The sequence below is a fragment of the Terrapene carolina genome, unplaced genomic scaffold, assembly GCF_002925995.2.
Source record: "Terrapene carolina triunguis isolate 2854851 unplaced genomic scaffold, T_m_triunguis-2.0 Scaffold130, whole genome shotgun sequence".
Lineage (NCBI taxonomy): Eukaryota > Metazoa > Chordata > Testudines > Emydidae > Terrapene > Terrapene triunguis.
In genome coordinates, this window is record NW_020664481.1 from 36,677,431 (window position 1) to 36,695,077 (window position 17,647).

At 42.5% G+C, this 17,647-nt stretch overlaps 1 protein-coding gene across 1 annotated transcript in view; it reads right to left on the reverse strand.

The window, feature by feature from the left end:
- The window catches only part of LOC112120321 (neural-cadherin-like), an 81,774-nt gene that overhangs the window by 18,005 nt on the left and 46,122 nt on the right, over nucleotides 1–17,647 (reverse strand). The window contains exons 18-24 of the mRNA XM_029911790.1: nucleotides 16,244–16,337; nucleotides 14,709–14,893; nucleotides 14,291–14,520; nucleotides 8,601–8,878; nucleotides 7,741–7,955; nucleotides 6,434–6,561; nucleotides 256–383 (exon numbers count right to left, since the gene is read on the reverse strand). Coding sequence (XP_029767650.1) covers nucleotides 256–383; nucleotides 6,434–6,561; nucleotides 7,741–7,955; nucleotides 8,601–8,878; nucleotides 14,291–14,520; nucleotides 14,709–14,893; nucleotides 16,244–16,337 — 1,258 coding nt within the window. The remainder of the gene's footprint in view (nucleotides 1–255; nucleotides 384–6,433; nucleotides 6,562–7,740; nucleotides 7,956–8,600; nucleotides 8,879–14,290; nucleotides 14,521–14,708; nucleotides 14,894–16,243; nucleotides 16,338–17,647) is intronic.

Below are 17,647 nucleotides of genomic sequence, written 5' to 3' on the forward strand. Positions count from 1 at the left end.
ACTATGGATCAGGAGATATGGATTCTGTTCCTAGATCTACTACAGACTTGATCTATGACCTTGAGCATATCACAACTTCTGAGGTAGGTTAGTTCATTAATGTTGGTATAGCACTTTGAGAGCCTTGGATAGAAGACACTGTAGAAATGCACAGATGTCTTCTGAAGCATTAACCACCCTGCTTTCATCTTGATAAATTAGATGTTCAAAGATATTAAATTATTTTTCAGTTAATCTCCAGAAGTGCACTGTTACCTTCCTCTTTGTGGAATAGTCCCCGTGACCTCACAGTTTGTGCGGTCTTCAGTTGACAACCATTTACCTAGTCCCTCTATCTCTGAAACAATAGCTGCACTGCAACGATCCAAAGTGAATCGAACATCCTGCACCAAAACATAGAAGGCTATTGTCATACCATAAAACGAAGAATTACACTGTGCTTCATTGAACTGCTTCAAACATTGTACTCAAGTTTTAGCCATTTCCCTCTCCCTTGCACTATGCAAATGGCAGGTCTGGGCAACTGGGCGCTGGAAATCGGAGTGTTACAGAACCTATATACACCCTACAAGTAGGTTGCTGGGCCATGCCAGGGGCCCACACTAACCTTGTCATTTGTGATTGCAGGAGACATCGTGAGGAGGGTCAATGTCTGGATCTGCAGGCTCTCTATTGCGCATTGGGCCAGTGAGATGGTGACTGGGTCAGTAGGTGGATTACAACTGAGATTCAAGGCTGAAGCTGTATGCCTGCGATGATATGGCCGATCAGCTCACGCTCCTTCTCACTTGACGATGGCCGGACTGCAGCCACCAAATGTCCTGATTTTTCACTTTGGTGTAAATGATCTTGGGGCTTGCACCAGATTGAATTTAAGAATTAGCATCCAGAAGGATGTGGAATTGATTAGAGAGTGGAGGCCACACAGAAGACTGGTTTGGTCAAGGATGCTTGCAAGGCGAGTTTGGCAGGAAGCTGTCAAGTCAGCCCACATCAAACAGGGCCTGAAAAATGTTAACTGGGAACTGACTAGTTTAATTTCCGGAGTAGGTGGCTCAGAGATCACACACAGAGACATCCAATATACAGGGCCCAAGCTTTTTAGGGGTGACAGAGTTCCTCTCTTGATGTGGGGGCAAACATTTGGCTCCATGACCTTAAGGACTGGATCCAGGCAGGAAATCGCTAGGGTTCCCAACCCTCCAGGATTGTCCTGGAGTCTCCAGGAATTAAAGATTAATCTTTAATTAAAAATTATGTCATGTGATGAAATCTCCAGGAATTCATCTAACCAAAGCTGGCAACCCTAGAAATCGCTACCAAGCAGTGTGGGTCAGAATGTGACCTTAAATGTTATACTAATTGGTGGTGTCCTCAGTGGCCAGCATAGATAAGGCTAAAAAGGACCAGGCTTGCAGAAGTAAATGGGACCCAGCATTGCACGGGTGGTCCTTTTGTCTATGGAAAAAAAGGGGACATCTGAAGTCTTCGCTGACTGAGGTCCTGGTAATCTCTATCCCCCACATGTAGGGGGAGATGAAGAGGATTCAGAAGTGAATTGAGTCCTAAGGGAAAGTGGGTCTACCACAAATTACTGGTTGTATGGTGGGAGTCCTGAACTCAGATAATCTCCTGGCATGAGAGAGCAGGTATGCCCCTCCCCAGTGTTAAATACATAAAGTTGTACCCTGTTGTTTAAAATCCATCCTCTATGTCTTGTGTTCATTTGTCTGTGTGTTCAGATCATTAAAGGGTTTTGCCATTTTCTGTGCCATTTTCTATATTGCAACCAAAGGCAATATATAAAAACAGGAAGAAATGGGCATGCAACTGTGCATTTAACTTGTGGATTTGATTACAATAGTCACACTCACAAAATGGATAATTGCATTTGCAAATGGATAGTTTGGCACATTTGTGCACACAATTAACTGAGTTGAGAATACAAAGATGTTAATTATTTGTGAAAATTAAGGTCAAAATTGCATGTACAAATTGCATGCATTTGTGTGCCTACTTTTTTCAAAAATCTGACCCTAAACTGTGCAAATGTAGAAGATCAGTAAATGTCTTACCAGATAATTTCCTTTCTGCTAACAGAATCTCCCACAACTCTGATACTATTCCCTCCTGTCTTCAGTTTCCGGAGGCAGTTCAAAGCTGTTGCACAGCCCATGCTAGCCACTCTCCCTTCTCCAGCTTGCTGCCAGATGATTCATTCTGAAGCTGTGATTAGTAACAATAGCATCAATGTGAACAAGTAAACTATGTACAGTAGGCTATAGCCTACAAGCATAGCTCTCAAAATTAAATATTGCCCCTTGGCTAGGAAGCCAATCAGGGAGCTTAGAAGTGTGTGAGACACTGCTAGCAGAAAGGTAATTATCAAGTAAGAAATTTAACATTCTGCAGCTCAGTGTCTCTCATAATTCTGATACGTATGGGATAACTGCAATATCAGAATCCTTGAGATTTTTGCTGTTTTTGACACAATGAGCTAAACCTTGTCCACATGGAGTAGTAGGCCTTTAGTGCTGAACGGTGGCAAGTCATGACAGTTGCATGCAACAACTCGCATGCCTTACGCGGTCCAAAATGGCGTCCTCCATGCAGCATGACCTCACTCGTGTGGTGCATGTCAGGTCATACTGTGCGAAGCATCCTCCATGTGGGCCAGATGGAATCGTCCCGCAGTCCAGATCCAGCCCAATGGCTGCCAGTTGGACAATGCACAGCCGGTTGGGCATGCAGGGCATGAAATACATGGCTTGCATCTACAGGCAGCTAGTTGAAGCTCACCTGTAGGAGAACAGAGTTCCAATCACTTTGGAAAACAGTCCTAATGAAGCTAATGCTTCCCTCTCAATAGCCAGATGGTCAGTTGTAGACAGACTGGGCCTGGATGGAGGATGGGTCTTGGTAAAAGATGTCTAGTCTCACTGGTAGAACTGAAATTAGAACCACCATTGCAGCTATCAGGTTGGAGAACCATAGTCTCTTTTGCCAGTGCAGAGCTAACACTTTCACTTTTGTTTCTCCTTGCCTTATTTTCGGGATCACTTTTCCTAGAAGTGGAAAGGGTGGAAATGTGTATAGCAGGCCTAGTGACCGTCTATGCAAAAACAGCATCCATCCCCAGGGATTTGGGGTCTGCTTCCCTGGTAAAGTACTGAGAAATCAGAATGAAGACTCCCTGATTCAGACATCATTCTGAGTTGCTGACTGTGCATCTGCAGAACCAGCCTTTTGGTTCAGCTTTCCTTTTATGTGTATTGCTCTTACGGAAAAGAGGGTCCTGTCTCCATTGCTTTTGCGTGTAGGGTTAAAGTCCTCATTCCCCTTGGTTGCTGAAATACACCATAGTGGCCATGTTGCCCAATTGGACCAGAACAAGTTTGCTGTCTAGGTAGTTCTGGAACTTCCGTTGGGCTCGTCTTGACAGCTCTGAGCTCCAATAGGTTGATGTTATGGTTCCTTTCCCAGGGGTTCCAGGCACCTTGCATTGTCCAATGCCCCAGATGCTATCAGGCTGGCATCAGTTGTGAGTGCCTGTGGGTCTGGCATGCATCTAGGAAGACACTTGGGGATGTTCTGTGGGATTGTCCACCATTGTAAAGAGAGATGAGCACCAAGTTCAGAACCAGTACCTGATCTTGCATATGTTCCGGTGAATTATTCCATACTTTCAGGGGAGAGGCCTGGAGGCACCTGATATAGAACTTTGCCCACAGGATGATTCCTATTCAATGAAACCAGGAGGCCAATTAACTAGACATTGAGCTACAGTCATCCTTGCCCACTTTACCAAGATGGTTATCAGGTTCTGGATCTTGTGGAATCTAACCAATGATGGGTAGACTTTTGCTATAGTGTCTATATCCACTCCCAGGTGAACTATCTATGTGGCGAGAGTGAAGAAGCTATTCTTGGTGTTTATCACAAATCTGTGTGCTTGAAGCAGATCCAGCATCTGGATTGTGGCACTGTGCATCACTGCTTGGGTCAGAGATCTGATCAAAATGTCATCTAGGAAGGGATACAGGTAAGTACTCTCAGACCTTACTCTGGCTATTATGACCACCAGCATCTTGAAGACGACCCTGGGGGCTGACGAAAGCATTTGATACTGCTAGTGGACCGCGCTGTACGTAAATCTCAGCAGTCTGTGGTAGCATGGCTGTATGGGAATGTGGAGATATGCATCTGCTAGGTTCTTAGAAGCGAGAAAATCCCTTTGGGGCAGGGATACTACTGTTAAAGCTAGGGTCTCTATCTGAAATCTCATTTTCTTCATATAGTGGTGAGCTGCTTGAAATCCAGGACAGCTGTGACCCCCCTGTATACCGCTGGACAATGAAGAAAATGGAGCATAGTCTTAAGAATCTGTCTTCTGAGGGAACACTTTCTAGTGCTGCTATGTCCAGGAGACATGAGATTTCATTTAACACCAGCTTGTGTTTGATGGGGTTACCTGAGATGGAGAATTGGATGAAGGAGGGTTGGGGTAGGACCCTTAGTTCAAGGGAGTGTTGGCAACTCAACATCTCTCTTACCCATTTGTCTGTGGTTGATTGAGACTGTTCTTCTAAGAAGTGGGAAATTCTGCTTCCTAGATTCAGGTCTCAGTGGAGGCACCTTTGTTGTCATAGTGGGCTCTCAGAGGTGGTGAATCCTCCTATGGATTTTCCACCCAATCCCTGGTTCCAGGATTTCCCCCCGATATAGCTGATGTCTTTCCTCTGGTACCTTCATGAGGAAGATGGACAAAAGGAGCATTTTTGTCTGTTTCTGAGTTTGTAGATCCTCCGAACATTTCAGAGGGGAAAAACCTTTGCTGCATTTTTCCATGTCCTGCTCCGAGCCTGAATCTGAAATCTTCCCTTTCTCAGTAGAAAAGGAGTTCGTGTTAGAGTCAGAGGATGAATATCTCTTGGGTTTTTTAAATACCTTTTTCTTTTTGCTCTTTTTGGATTTTTTAGCCTTTTGGGCCTATTTGCAGGTGTTGTCATCCAGCTGTGGCCAGGGCATTAGAAGTTTGCTTTATGCAGCGCCTTGAGCTCTCTGGATATGTCTCCCTCAGTGTCCTTCCTCTTGGGGCCCCACTCCTCCTGCCCAGAGGATGTGGTTCAATAGTCAGAGTTCCCTGATTCAAGAGACTCGAGAAGAAAGAAACCAGAGTATGAGCCCCACTTCTCTCTCCAGGGAACTTACGACCCATTTTAGGACTTGGGGACAGGACCTTGAGTCCCTTAAGGGCTTTTTTTTCCCCTCTCCATTCCTGTTCTGTTCCAGGCCTTATCCCTCGGGCTTGTTGGATAAAATCCTCCTTTTTTTTTTTTTTTGGAGTCTTTCCTTGCTCTGCTCTTCAACTCCAGATTGGGCATTTCTGTACTGGAGTCTTGGCTTCTTGAGCCAAGGGGACACAACATGCCTGTCCAACTCAGAACCCTGTGCCCTAGCAGTGCAAGTGTCAGCTGGCTGAGAACAAGCAGGGCACAATTTGCCCTCCAAAAGGCCTGTAAAAGCTGACTCACTAATAGGACACCACTTTGATTTAGCTCAGTGTTTGCACAACAGCTATGCCATGCCTTGGGGAGTGGGGGGAGGCAAAGGAAGCTGTCAGGGAGGTACCAGGTACCTGAAACCAACCCACTGGTCAATACCCAAACCAGGAGAGAGAAAGGCTGCTTGCTACTCCCCCCCCAAAAGCCCCCAAACACATAAAATACAACAGTAAATGAACTGTTACTTGACGCTGCTGCAGAGGCAGAAGATCTGGCAGAACCATAAAGCTGGACAAGGAAGCATGAGCATGGCTAGCACGGGCTATGCCACAGTTTTGAACTGCTTCTGGAAATTGCAGACAGGAGGGAAATAGCCCATACCAGGGGTTTTCAAACTTTATTGCACCGTGAGCCCTTCTGACAACAGAGTTACTACATGACCCTGGGATGGGGGGGAGGGAAGGGGGCATGGAGCCAAGCCTGCCACCCCGAGTAGGGGGAGAGGGGGCTGCAGCTCGAGTCCCGCTGCCCCCAGTGGGGGGATAGGGGGTCGCAGCCTGAACCCCACCACCCCAGGTCGGGGTGGAGCTCGGGCTTCAGCTTCAGCCCCTGGTCTCAGCAAGTCTAATGCTGGCCCTGGTGGCCCCATTAAAATGGGGTCTCAACCCACTTTGGGGTCCCGACCCACAGTTTGAGAACCGCTGGCCCATGTTTAACAGAATTGTGGGAGACGCGGAGCTGCAGAAGGATAGATTATGAAATTCATAGTGCTATCCTCCCAGTATTCACATTGTGCATCAGGTCTACAAATACATATGGAATGAAACACACAATTTTCCAGTCTCTCTTTTTATACCTTCCTAATTCTGTATGTATGCAAGAACTAACTGGAAGTAACAAAACCATAAAGTGGAAAACAAGTATCTGACCTGACCATTAGTTCTGACTTCAAGCCGATGCCATCTTTTGTCAGTCAAGTTCAAGTGACTTGGGAAATGTAGCGTCTCAGTGCCTGCACCATGGTTAATTTTCAACACAGGAATGCCACTAGAAAGTTCTAAAAGGCCAACAAGAAAAGTTACATTTTTAAAAATCTAGCTGCAAATATATTTTCCCACTTTTGCTACTTTGGTATATGTATTGACTTGATTAGTTTAACTGTTATTGTCAACCACAAGTTACTGGGCTCAGTGAAGGAATTATGTGGTTAAATTCTGTAGCCAGTGTTATGCAGGAGAAGCGTTGCCTGTTGGCCTTGTTATTTATAATTGTATTAATGAGTATGCTAATTCTTTGTTAATTAATTGTATGTGGAATCTGCTGCCTGAACTATGCAGAGAAAATACGCTGCCCTAAACGTTTTCTCATGATCAGGCTCTAAACCAAACATTGAAATGTATTCCTTACTAAGGCACTAATACCATATTATGTTCTAAAGTAAAAATTAATACTAATTACATGCATGCATATAGGTTTGCTATATCCCAACCCCTGTCCAAATTCATAAGTAAATACAAATTCAACCTCACAGAAGCAAAGTTAAACTCAGGTCATAGATTAATATCCCAATATTTAGGACAATCTAAAATATACACAATTCTGCACACATCTTCTTTCACTAACTCACTGAAAATAACTGAGCAACAATTAAAAAAATATCAGATGTATAGACAACTTCAAACCACTGCATATATGGCTTTGATGGTGCTGTGGGACTGGATTCATCCATCAAGTCATAGTCTGTTAAAGAAAACATGTTTCAAAAATGCCTTGAGACTGAAAGAATTTTAAGAAGATTTCTGTCTTCACAAACCACATAAAATGACATGTGACTCAGACGGCATTAATCATGTAATACCTGTCTCAAAAGTACCTGAACTCCTTTAAAGCACTAGATGTTTCCTTGTGGGATTTTTTTTTTCTTTGTCAATCTGTCTGTTCTGTTTCACTTTGATTTCTTTAGCTCTAGGATGGGCTCAGAACCAGTAGTGTAAACTAAAAAAATACCCCCAGTGTCAAAGAAAAATGTACTACTAAAGTATCTTTCAAGGGACTTTTTTCCTAATTTTTCTAGAGTCTTGCACTCAAGAGACAAACTTTATATGAATCCATCAGACTGAAGTAAGAATTCACACTATAATTACTATATTATCCATGCAACATCAATTCCTAGAGAATCCTTCCTTCAAGCCCCTACAAAGCATTTAGTTATGTGCAACGTACAGAGGACAAATACCTATTGCCATGAAGTTCTCTGTACTCCCAGGCTCTGGATCTGATAAAGGACCACTGTATAGTAAAAGCCCATCTGGAACCTCAGTAATAAACTCTAGGGATATTAAGCTCTCAAAACAAGGCCTGATGGGTCGAAACCATGCATATCCATTTCCATGGAAACTGTGCTTAGTCTGCTGGCAGTCAGGTCCATGAAATGAAGTAGAACAATGACATCTGAAAGAGCAAATCAGAGGAAGGCTAAAGCAAAATAAACAAATGAATAGATAAAATAAAAATACTGTAGTCAAAACATTTACTTTTAATTAATCTACCGAACTGGGCTGGATATGAATCAGTGATCTAAAAGTTAAAAGGTCTGTGTCCAGTAACCAATATCCTCAGTCATCTTGACCCTTTTTGAAAAGCTTTTCAACATAAACATTTCCTACTGTTTTCATAGTGACCTTACCCATGGAAGAAATCCCATGAGATTCCTATGAAAATTCTAAAAGATTAATTGGGAATTAAATCTTGAAACCATGAATCTGAAATCGTCATAATAAACATTCACAATGTTATAGCAAATTGTGAAGAACAGCATAGAGAGAGGAGTTAACACCACTAACGTGTTTGTGTTTTTTCATTGGTTTCCATTTAGGGCCTTATCTCGACAGTCTTTATTCAGACTATACTTTCAGGCCCTTAATAAAGAACTGTTTTTATTACAAAGTTTACAGTCTTCTGCACATGTATCACTTTTCTGGATTTCCCTCAATTTGAAATGTACAGTTTAATACAGATCTCAAGGTGCATCCATCACTTTTCTAAAAAAAGAAATAAAAGAGACAGTAAGAAAAGTTGAAGTACAAGTTTCCTCACCTGTAACCATTAAGAGTGTCAATACATGTCCCACCATTGAGACATGGGCTTCGGGGGTAGGAGGCACAAGATTGATGAACTCGATCTCTAGCTGAACAGGTGCAGACTGCGCTGATGGTGATTGTTACAAAGACAAATGACACATTCCCGGCATCCATCACTGTTGGAATGTCACTCACTGTGAAGTAGTTTGTACAACCGCTGCCACCACGACAATCTATTCTCCCACATTCGTCTACATCAATCTGTGAAATGTTCACTTTTAAAGCTGTTTGGATCTAAGAGGAAACGCAGTTTAACAAATCACCAGTCTGTCCCTAATGGAATGTTTTCATTTGTTCCTTCAGTTCTGAAAATCCATGCAATCATAAACTTTATGGAATACTTTAATTACACAAAAATTGGTCATTAATAGCCTAGACTTTGTGAGCAACCAAAGTGATTTAAAGGAAATTATATGTATTCAGTGTGTGTGAAAGTTAACAGTAACAATATTTCCTGGAACTCAATAATTGCTATCACTGACAGCCAACTTATTAGAGCTGTTCTGGACTGTTAATAATATTTCTAAGGCACCAGAGAGTGCTAGACTGGCAGAGGCCAGAGTGCAGGGGCTGGGATTGTGCCGAAAATCTTAGGGCAGTGTAAGTCACCTTTCTCTCCACCCTTGCACACTCATAAGGGGCCAGGTATAATCTGGTCACAACGAGCAAGAAAATTCCAAGTTAAGTTTTCTACTCACCCTGTTATGCCCACATACTGTAAATCATAAGTTCACTCCCCCAATACAGAAGCACAGCCTGACCAAGGCACATTTGAACTGCATCAGGATTGCTGAGTACCCAGCAGAGCAGCAGACATGGCTTGCTACATTGGCATGTTTTTGGGCATGTGTATCGTAATTGCGTTCAGACTCACTGACACACCTCCACCACATCTTCATTTACCTCCCCCCATATCTGCAAGAAGATGCCGTGATCTTCACAGTGTGCAGGGTTAGGGTTACCATACGTCCGGATTTTCCCGGACATGTCCGGCTTTTTGGGCCTCAAATCCCTGTCCGGGAGGAAATCCCAAAGAGCCGGACATGTCCAGGAAAATAGAGAGGGAGGGTCTGGCGGTGCGGGGCCGGGGCCGGCGGTGCGGGGCCGGCAGTGCTCGGCCAGGGCTGGGGCTGGGGCCGGGGCCGGCGGTGCTCGGCCGGGGGCCGGCGCCCCAGGGCCCAAGCCAAGCCGGGCGGGAGGCACCAGGGCCAGAGCCTCTTGGCCTGGGCCGGCCGGCCGCCAGAGGGAGCCGCTCGGCCGGGGGGCCGGACTGGGCCGCCCCGCACCCCGCCTCAGCCCCAGCTTACCTGCTGCCTCCCTGTTTCAGGCTTCCCGTGAACATTTGATTCGCGGGAAGCAGGGGAGGAGGAGGAGCAGGGGGCGGAGCGTTCAGGGGAGGGGGCAGAGTTGGGGAGGGGAAGGGGGCAGGGAAGGGGCAGAGTTGGGGCCGGGGTGGGGCCCCGTGGAGTGTCCTCCTTTTTTAAAACTAAAATATGGTAACCCTATGCAAGGTATTGTGGGATCTCTCTGCACAGGATTTCATTTATCATTTATGTATTTATTATTTGGATTACATGACTTCATGGAGTTATTCCTGATTTGCATCATTATGAGGGTAGAACAAAGCTCTGAAGCTTTTCATGCACCTATGGAAAGGTCAAAACCTACAGTATCAAATGGCATCCTAGAGTACAATATCCTAGAGAGGCATCACAGAGGCCAAAACGGAGATTGGGGCCCTATTGTATCGACACTACACAACACAGGATGTGACCTAAAGACTTCCTCTCTAAATTGACAAGACAGGCAAAGGGTTGGTGGCAAACAGGTGCAGAGAAGTAAGGAGACTTGCCTGAGGTCACACAGCTGGTAATGGCAGAGCTGGGAATAAACCAGCTCTACTGCCTCTCATCCAGCTCGCTATGCACTGGATCATGTGTCTCCCAATCATCATTATTATTATTTATTTGCATTATTGTAACACCAAAGAGCCCCAGTGATGGCCCAGGACCCAATTGTGCTAGGCACTGTACAGACACAGAACAAAAAACCCCATCCCTATCCCAAAGAGCTTACAATGTAAGATAAAAGACAACAGATGGATATAGCTAGATGGGTGAGCACAAAGAAACACACAATATGGTTGGCAAGGCAGAGTTTCAAGGATGGTTTTGAAGGATGATAAAAAGTTAGTTTTGTGGATGTTTACAGGGAGTTTGTCCCAGGCATGAGGGGCAGCATGGCACAAAGGTGTCTGAAAATTTAACTTATTGGGCTGACCAGAGGCAGTGTTTGGATACTGAATGAGAGGTTTTGACCTTTCCACGGGTGCATGAAAAGCTTCAGGGTTTCGACCATAGTGTCAGAAGCTTGACACTAAGGGCTTTGTTCTACCCTCACAATCAGGGCCGCTGAGAGCGGGTTTGGGCCCCGGTGAAAAAAATTTTTCACGCCCCCCAGTAAGGGTGGACTGGCTAAACAGGGCCGACGGGGGGGGAGGGGGGAGGGAGGGGGAAGGGAGGGAAGCCGGGCCCCCTTCCAGACCGCTGGGCCCCGGTAAGGTGACGAGAGGGGGGGAAGCCGGGCCCTGGGCCCCCTTCCGGACCGCCTGGCCCCGGTAATTTGTACAGGCGTCCCCCCCCTCTCGTCAGCACTGCTCACAATGGTGCAAATCAGGAGTAACTCCATGAAGTTAACAGAATTCACCAATGTAAAACTAGTGTGAGCTCAGACTTAGGGCCTGGTAATTTTATATGTTTAATAAGATGTTACTTTTAGTGGTACAATGTATGAATTTTTTTTTAAAATAACTCTAATGGCCAAAAACAAAACTTAAAACCTTCCATTCTTTTCTTCTCTTTCCATTTTACTAGTGCTTCATTACAATCCACCATTCTTTTAAGAACTTCGACCCTTATGACTAATCTTCAATACATCCTCATAAATATCATGATATATTTTGAAAAAGAAGTAGAAATATATCACCCGACATGATGTATCCTGTCAATTCAGTTATGGGGTATGCTGTCTACATATATTGCTGTTAGTGGGGATTCTGTATTAAAAAGATTTAGACAGTTTTGCAATACTGTTACAGAAAAACATGGCGCATATAGACAATTATGATTCCTTTAAACTACTGGGATGGATGTCTTTTGTTGTACACTAAGAACAGTTATCATAAAGCCATATCCAAAGGAGTGTAACAAATAAATACACTTCATCATTTATTTAAAAATGTAATGAATAATTCTAGCGCTAATTGCCAATTTTCTATGTTTATCGTTAACTGAAACATATCTACAAAAGAAATGGAGGAATTCTATATTTATGTTTTGTTTCTGTAAGTATAGAAAATTGGTGATAACTCATTAGAGCTATTCATTAAACTCTGAAAGGTGATAAATAATTAATAGAAATGCCATTTCTTCAGTAAAATATGTGAAGCAAAAATTATCCTCTTGTTATCACTATGATGAATCATCCCACTATGTATTATGAAGCAGAGTCTATTTGAAATCAATGTAACTTTCCATATTATCATTGTAATTGCTCTATAAATATGCAAGAGAAGCAGCAATTATTTTGCATGAATAGTATCTGCCTCTCTGATTCTGTGACCTTGGCCATTTGGAGGATTCTAATACTCTATATTATTGTTTAACAGACAATAAAATTACGTACTTTGCAGTCTGATAAAAGTTGGGCAGTTGGCGAGTTGTGATTACTGCTCCTGACTGGCTAAGCATTACACACAACCTATTATCATTCATACCACCTCATGTCTCCATCTCTCCTCGCCTCCCCTCCCCTTTTGTCTCATCTCCCTGTTGTGTCTTGTCTTTTAGATCATAAGTTCCTTGCAGCAGGGGCTGTTATTTACTATGTGTTTGTACAGCAGCTGACACACTGGGGCTTCTTAGACACCAAGCCCAGAATGGACCACTGTGATCACCTAGTCTGACCCCACCCTGTATAACACCGGCCATAGAATTATTTCCCCAAAATAATTCCTAGATTAGATCTTTTAGAAAAAACATCCAATCTTGATTTAAAAATTCCCAGTGATGGAGAATCCACCACAACCCCGGTAAATTTTTACAATGGTTAATTATCCTCACTGTTAAAAATATATGCCTTATTTCCAGTCTGAATTTGTCTAGCTTCAATTTCTGGCCATTGCATTGTGTTATACCTTTCTCTGCTAGACTGAAGAGCCCATAATCAAATATTTGTTCCCCATGTAGGCACTTATAGATTATGATCGAGTCATCCCTTAACCTTCTCTTTGTAAGATAAATAGTTTGAGCTCCTTGAATCTATCACTATAAAGCAGGTTTCTAATCCTTTTATCATTCTTACAGTTCTTCTCTGGACCCTCTCCAATTTATCAACATCTTTCTGAAACTGGACACCAAAACTGAAAAAAAATATTTCAGCAGCGGTCGCACAAGTGCCAAATACAGAGGTAAAATAACTTCTCTTCTCCTACTTGAGATCCCTGTTTATTGCATTAGCTCTTTTGATCACAGCATCACAGCGGGAGCTCATGTTCAGCTGATTATCCACCAGGACCCTCAAATATTTTCCAGAGACATTGCTTTCCATGATAGGGTCCCGCATCCTGTAAGTATGGCCTACGTTCTTTGTTCCTAGATGTATACATGTAGCCATATTAAAACGCATATTGTTTGCTTTCGCCCATGTTACCAAGCAATCCAGATGGCGGCTCAGTATTAGTGATCATCATCTTCATAATTTACCACTTCCTCAACTTTTGTGTTATCTGTAAACTTTATCAGGTAATTGATAAAAATGTTAAATAGTGTAGGGCCAAGAACCAATTCTTGTGGGACCACACTAGAAACACACCCGTTCAGTGATGATTCCCCATTTACAGTTACATTTTGAGACCTATCAGATACCCATTTTAATCCTTTTAATATGTTCCATGTTAATTTTATATCATCCTAGTTTTGTAATCAGAATGTCATGCGGAACCAAGTCAAATGCCTTACAAAAGCCTAAGTATATTACATCAACAATAATCATCAACCAAACTTATAATTTCATAAAAATATCAAGTTAGCTAGACAGGATCTATTTTCTATAAACCCATCTTGATTGGCATTAATTATATTACCTTCCTTTTAATTCTTGATTAATCAAGTCCTGTAGCAGCTGCTCCATTATTTTGCCTGGGACTGATGTCAAACTGACAGGGCTATAACTACGTGGGTCATCCCATTTACCCATTTTAAAGATTAATATTTTGGTTGACCACTGAGCAATACTGCAAAGTATATGTTGAGTAATAATAATAAAGTTTTTATATGCACACACACACACACACACACACACACACAAAATCACACAGAACTGACCAAAGTGCTATGATTCGGAGGAGGAGACTGCCCTCTCCTTAAAAGTGGCCAAACGAATTGAAATGGAATGAAATGAGAGGAAGAAAATTAAAGTAAAAACTAGTATAACAAAACTTCGAGTGAAGCAAAAAGTAAATCAGTAGGCCTGGCATGCTCTTCAATAGTGTGGTTGTGTCTGCATAAAGGATGCTAGTATAGTTAGTTTATATCTATGCAAACTACCCTAATGTTAAGTTCACTGAATTAAAACTGGGGCACATACCTTGTTTTTAAATGCTGCCATTTCACCATGCAATTTTTCTGGTCTATAATAAGAAAAGCCACCATGAACTGCAAATCTTAAGTTTGTCTGTCTTCCGTCAACATTCATCATACTGAAGATAGTGATATCACTAGGATGAGCGGAGAAGATTTCTGCCAGTAACTCCTTAAATTTGTCATGTCTGCTTTTCCCATGTTCATCTTTCCTTATAAACTCCTCCGCTGTGACATCTGAGTTGGGGATTCATAAATACAGTATACTGAAATGAAATGCCTGCAAAGCTCTGGTTAATCTCTCAACTCACCCCAGCCCAATAGCACTAGAAAGACACTGCAAACGCATCTATCCTACAAACACATCTAAGTAACAGCTTTTCAAATACAGCAGCAACCAAGCTCAAACAGCAAATAAAACTGACCTGCCAGACGTACAGTGGCTGAATTGCGTATGGCTTCATTTTCCAACTCTTTGACATGGATCTGTACTGTAGATATTACATCAGGCCAGACTCCATCTGAAACTCTGACTCTTAAGTTGTATGTCCCCTGAGGAGCATTATCCACCATTATCAGAGAGCCAGTCCTTTGATTTAATCTGAAAAACCTAGAAGTAAAGTCCCAAATCATGAAAAGCCTAGTAAGTCAAACCAGAAACATCCTCTACTCACCATTGAATTGGTCTTTTTCAGCATACATGTTCTACTGTATAAGGGCCTGACCGAGTAACACACGTATATGGCCCCGTAGGCTACAAAAGCCCTAGAAAGTTGGTATGGAGGATCCGTGGTCAACTGACCTATCTGATGGGTACCAGAGCCCAACCTCAGAAAGGCACTAAAAAGGAAAAAAAACTTTGCACTGGGAAGTTGTGGAAAAGCTTGGGGAGAGTTTATGAAAATGAGTATCTTTTCTGCAATTCCTAAACCCATGAGCTTTCCCACTCCTGACCCAGAGCATGCAGTCTACAAGAATTAGTAAAGCCCCACGGCTCAAACACAGAAATACCCTTGCACAGGTCCCAGTGGTGAGTAGGGAGGAGTGATAAGAGGAGGGAGCAAACCTTCTAGTCCCACACTGGTGCCTGTTAAAGAGAAGTTCCAAGAGAGATGTCGTGCATCATGACCCATGAGCTATGATGAAGGGGGCAGTTTTGAGCGGCTATGGAGGTCTATTATGGGAGGTCACTACTACAGAATAATACCCTCTTATGGCTTAGTACCCCCAATGGCTGCTGACAGGCAGAAGCTCCAGCTGCAACTCTGGGCTCGCTAAGGCTTTAACATCTTCATTGTCTAGGGAAAAGAAAGCTTGGTTTTGCTTTTATTTTGTGAAACAGAGACGAAGCCACTTCAGAACTACATTTCTGCTAATGGCACCGCACATTTTGTGATGTGGGCAGATGAATTAGTATGGCCTCGGGGCCCAGTTCAACACTGGCATGAACAGACACAACTACAAAGAGTTAAAACAAGTTGTGACTGCTTATGCAGTAATGAATTTAGCTCTAGGAGGAGATCATCCAAATTCACTTTCACTTGTGATATCTTGCGTTATTCTACTCTTTACTCATATTGGATGCCTTTATGTGATCAAATACAAATAGACTATAATACTTGGCGGAGGTGGCAATGAAACTGGAGCCTATTTTTATTTTGGGTCTAATACAAAGCACATCCTTAATGCCTAGGAAAAGTAATAGAGAGCGCTACTTAAAAATTGACAGCATGATGTGGCCCTACATTATTTGAGATGAAGATAAATATTGTGTACACCAATTCCTAGAAACCTAGTTATCTAAATGAAAAAGAATATTCAGGAGGTACATTCCCTGTTGCATGGGGTAATCCTGGCTTTTATACATATAACGTATACAGGGAAATCTCATGGTGAGTAAAAAAAATTACAGAACCATAAACATAAATATTACTCAGTTTGACACAAATACAATCCTCACTTGAGCATTTTTCCTTCAGAGAGAAATGTTTTATTGTCCCAGTCATCCTGATCTGGTGCAAACACTTCCCCAAGCACTGTTGTTGACCATTTCCCTGTTGAGATAAATTATAATAAATCTGCATTTAATTTTTGTTTTTCAAAGGGTTTTAAATTCCACTGCATTCATTACTACATTTATCATTTTCATATTCCTGTTTGATTTTGGTGACGGTTATGATCCAAGGCTCTTAAAATAATGCATAGCCTATAGTCTGAGCTCTCCGCTAAATGTGCCTGGAAAGCTGGGTAAAGACCACAGACATTACATAAAGGAGGGAAAAAACCCACAAATAATCAGTAAAAAGAAATAAGAATATAAAACTACAGTATATAAACTGATTTTTTGAGACAAAAAGTTACTAAACCAGACACGCTGAAGACCCAGATGCTCCAATCTGGGGAAGCCACTTTACACTGCATCACTAGCAAAATCTGCATATAAAGCCATTACAGCTACCCCAGTCTTCTGCACCACAGGAGAATCAGAATAGCAGCTCTCTCTGAGCAAGGAAAAGAGGGCATGACTGGAGAAAAGGGAGCATTGGCAGGATGCCTCTTTGCCAGTCCAATTCTTGGCTATGTTTTCAGCCCCCTGTGGCTCTTGTGGCCTAGTGCAAAGTAGAACAGCTGCTTGAACACAGCAAGAAGAGCCTGCAGAGAGCAGCAGTGTGATCAGGAGAGTAGAGAGAGAGCTTTAAGACTCCTTTGAACACCATACTCTGTGCAGTTTAGTTATAGCCATGATCTGGCAAAATGTGAGTGCTCAGATAATACAGTGATGAGCGCAGCATAAGAACCTATACAAAGCAGAACAGAAATTGAATAGACTATTTTAAAATTCAGAACTTCAGAGTCTACCCTACTTCACCTAGCCTGCTCTATTGTAGAACTTGCTTACACTGGCTTTTGGTTTAAGTGCATCTAATTCAACAAAATTAGGTGCATGCTTAATTTAATGCAAAATGGTTTTCTTTACATACTGGACCTCCTGCTACAAATACTCATCAGGCATGCTGGCACTATAACTCTAACCTAGATATTCAGTTAAATTGTGCCTTCATTTCAAATGCTTTTAGGATGATCATCCATCTCGCACAAAACAAGCAATTAATAATGGACACAGAGATACCCTACGATCTTCACTTCTTTATTTTATGGGATTTATCTATTCTTCATTGTATTAAAACCAAAGCAACAAAAATATACTTATATAATTTTAATATACATTTACCACATACTAACAAGGAAATTGCTGAAATGCACAGCTATAGTTAAAACTTCCCAGTGTTTTCATTCTAAGCCCCTATTTTCAGTCACTTGCTAAAAATCCCTATTTTTTTCCAGGCTCAGTCTCTGCCCAAGG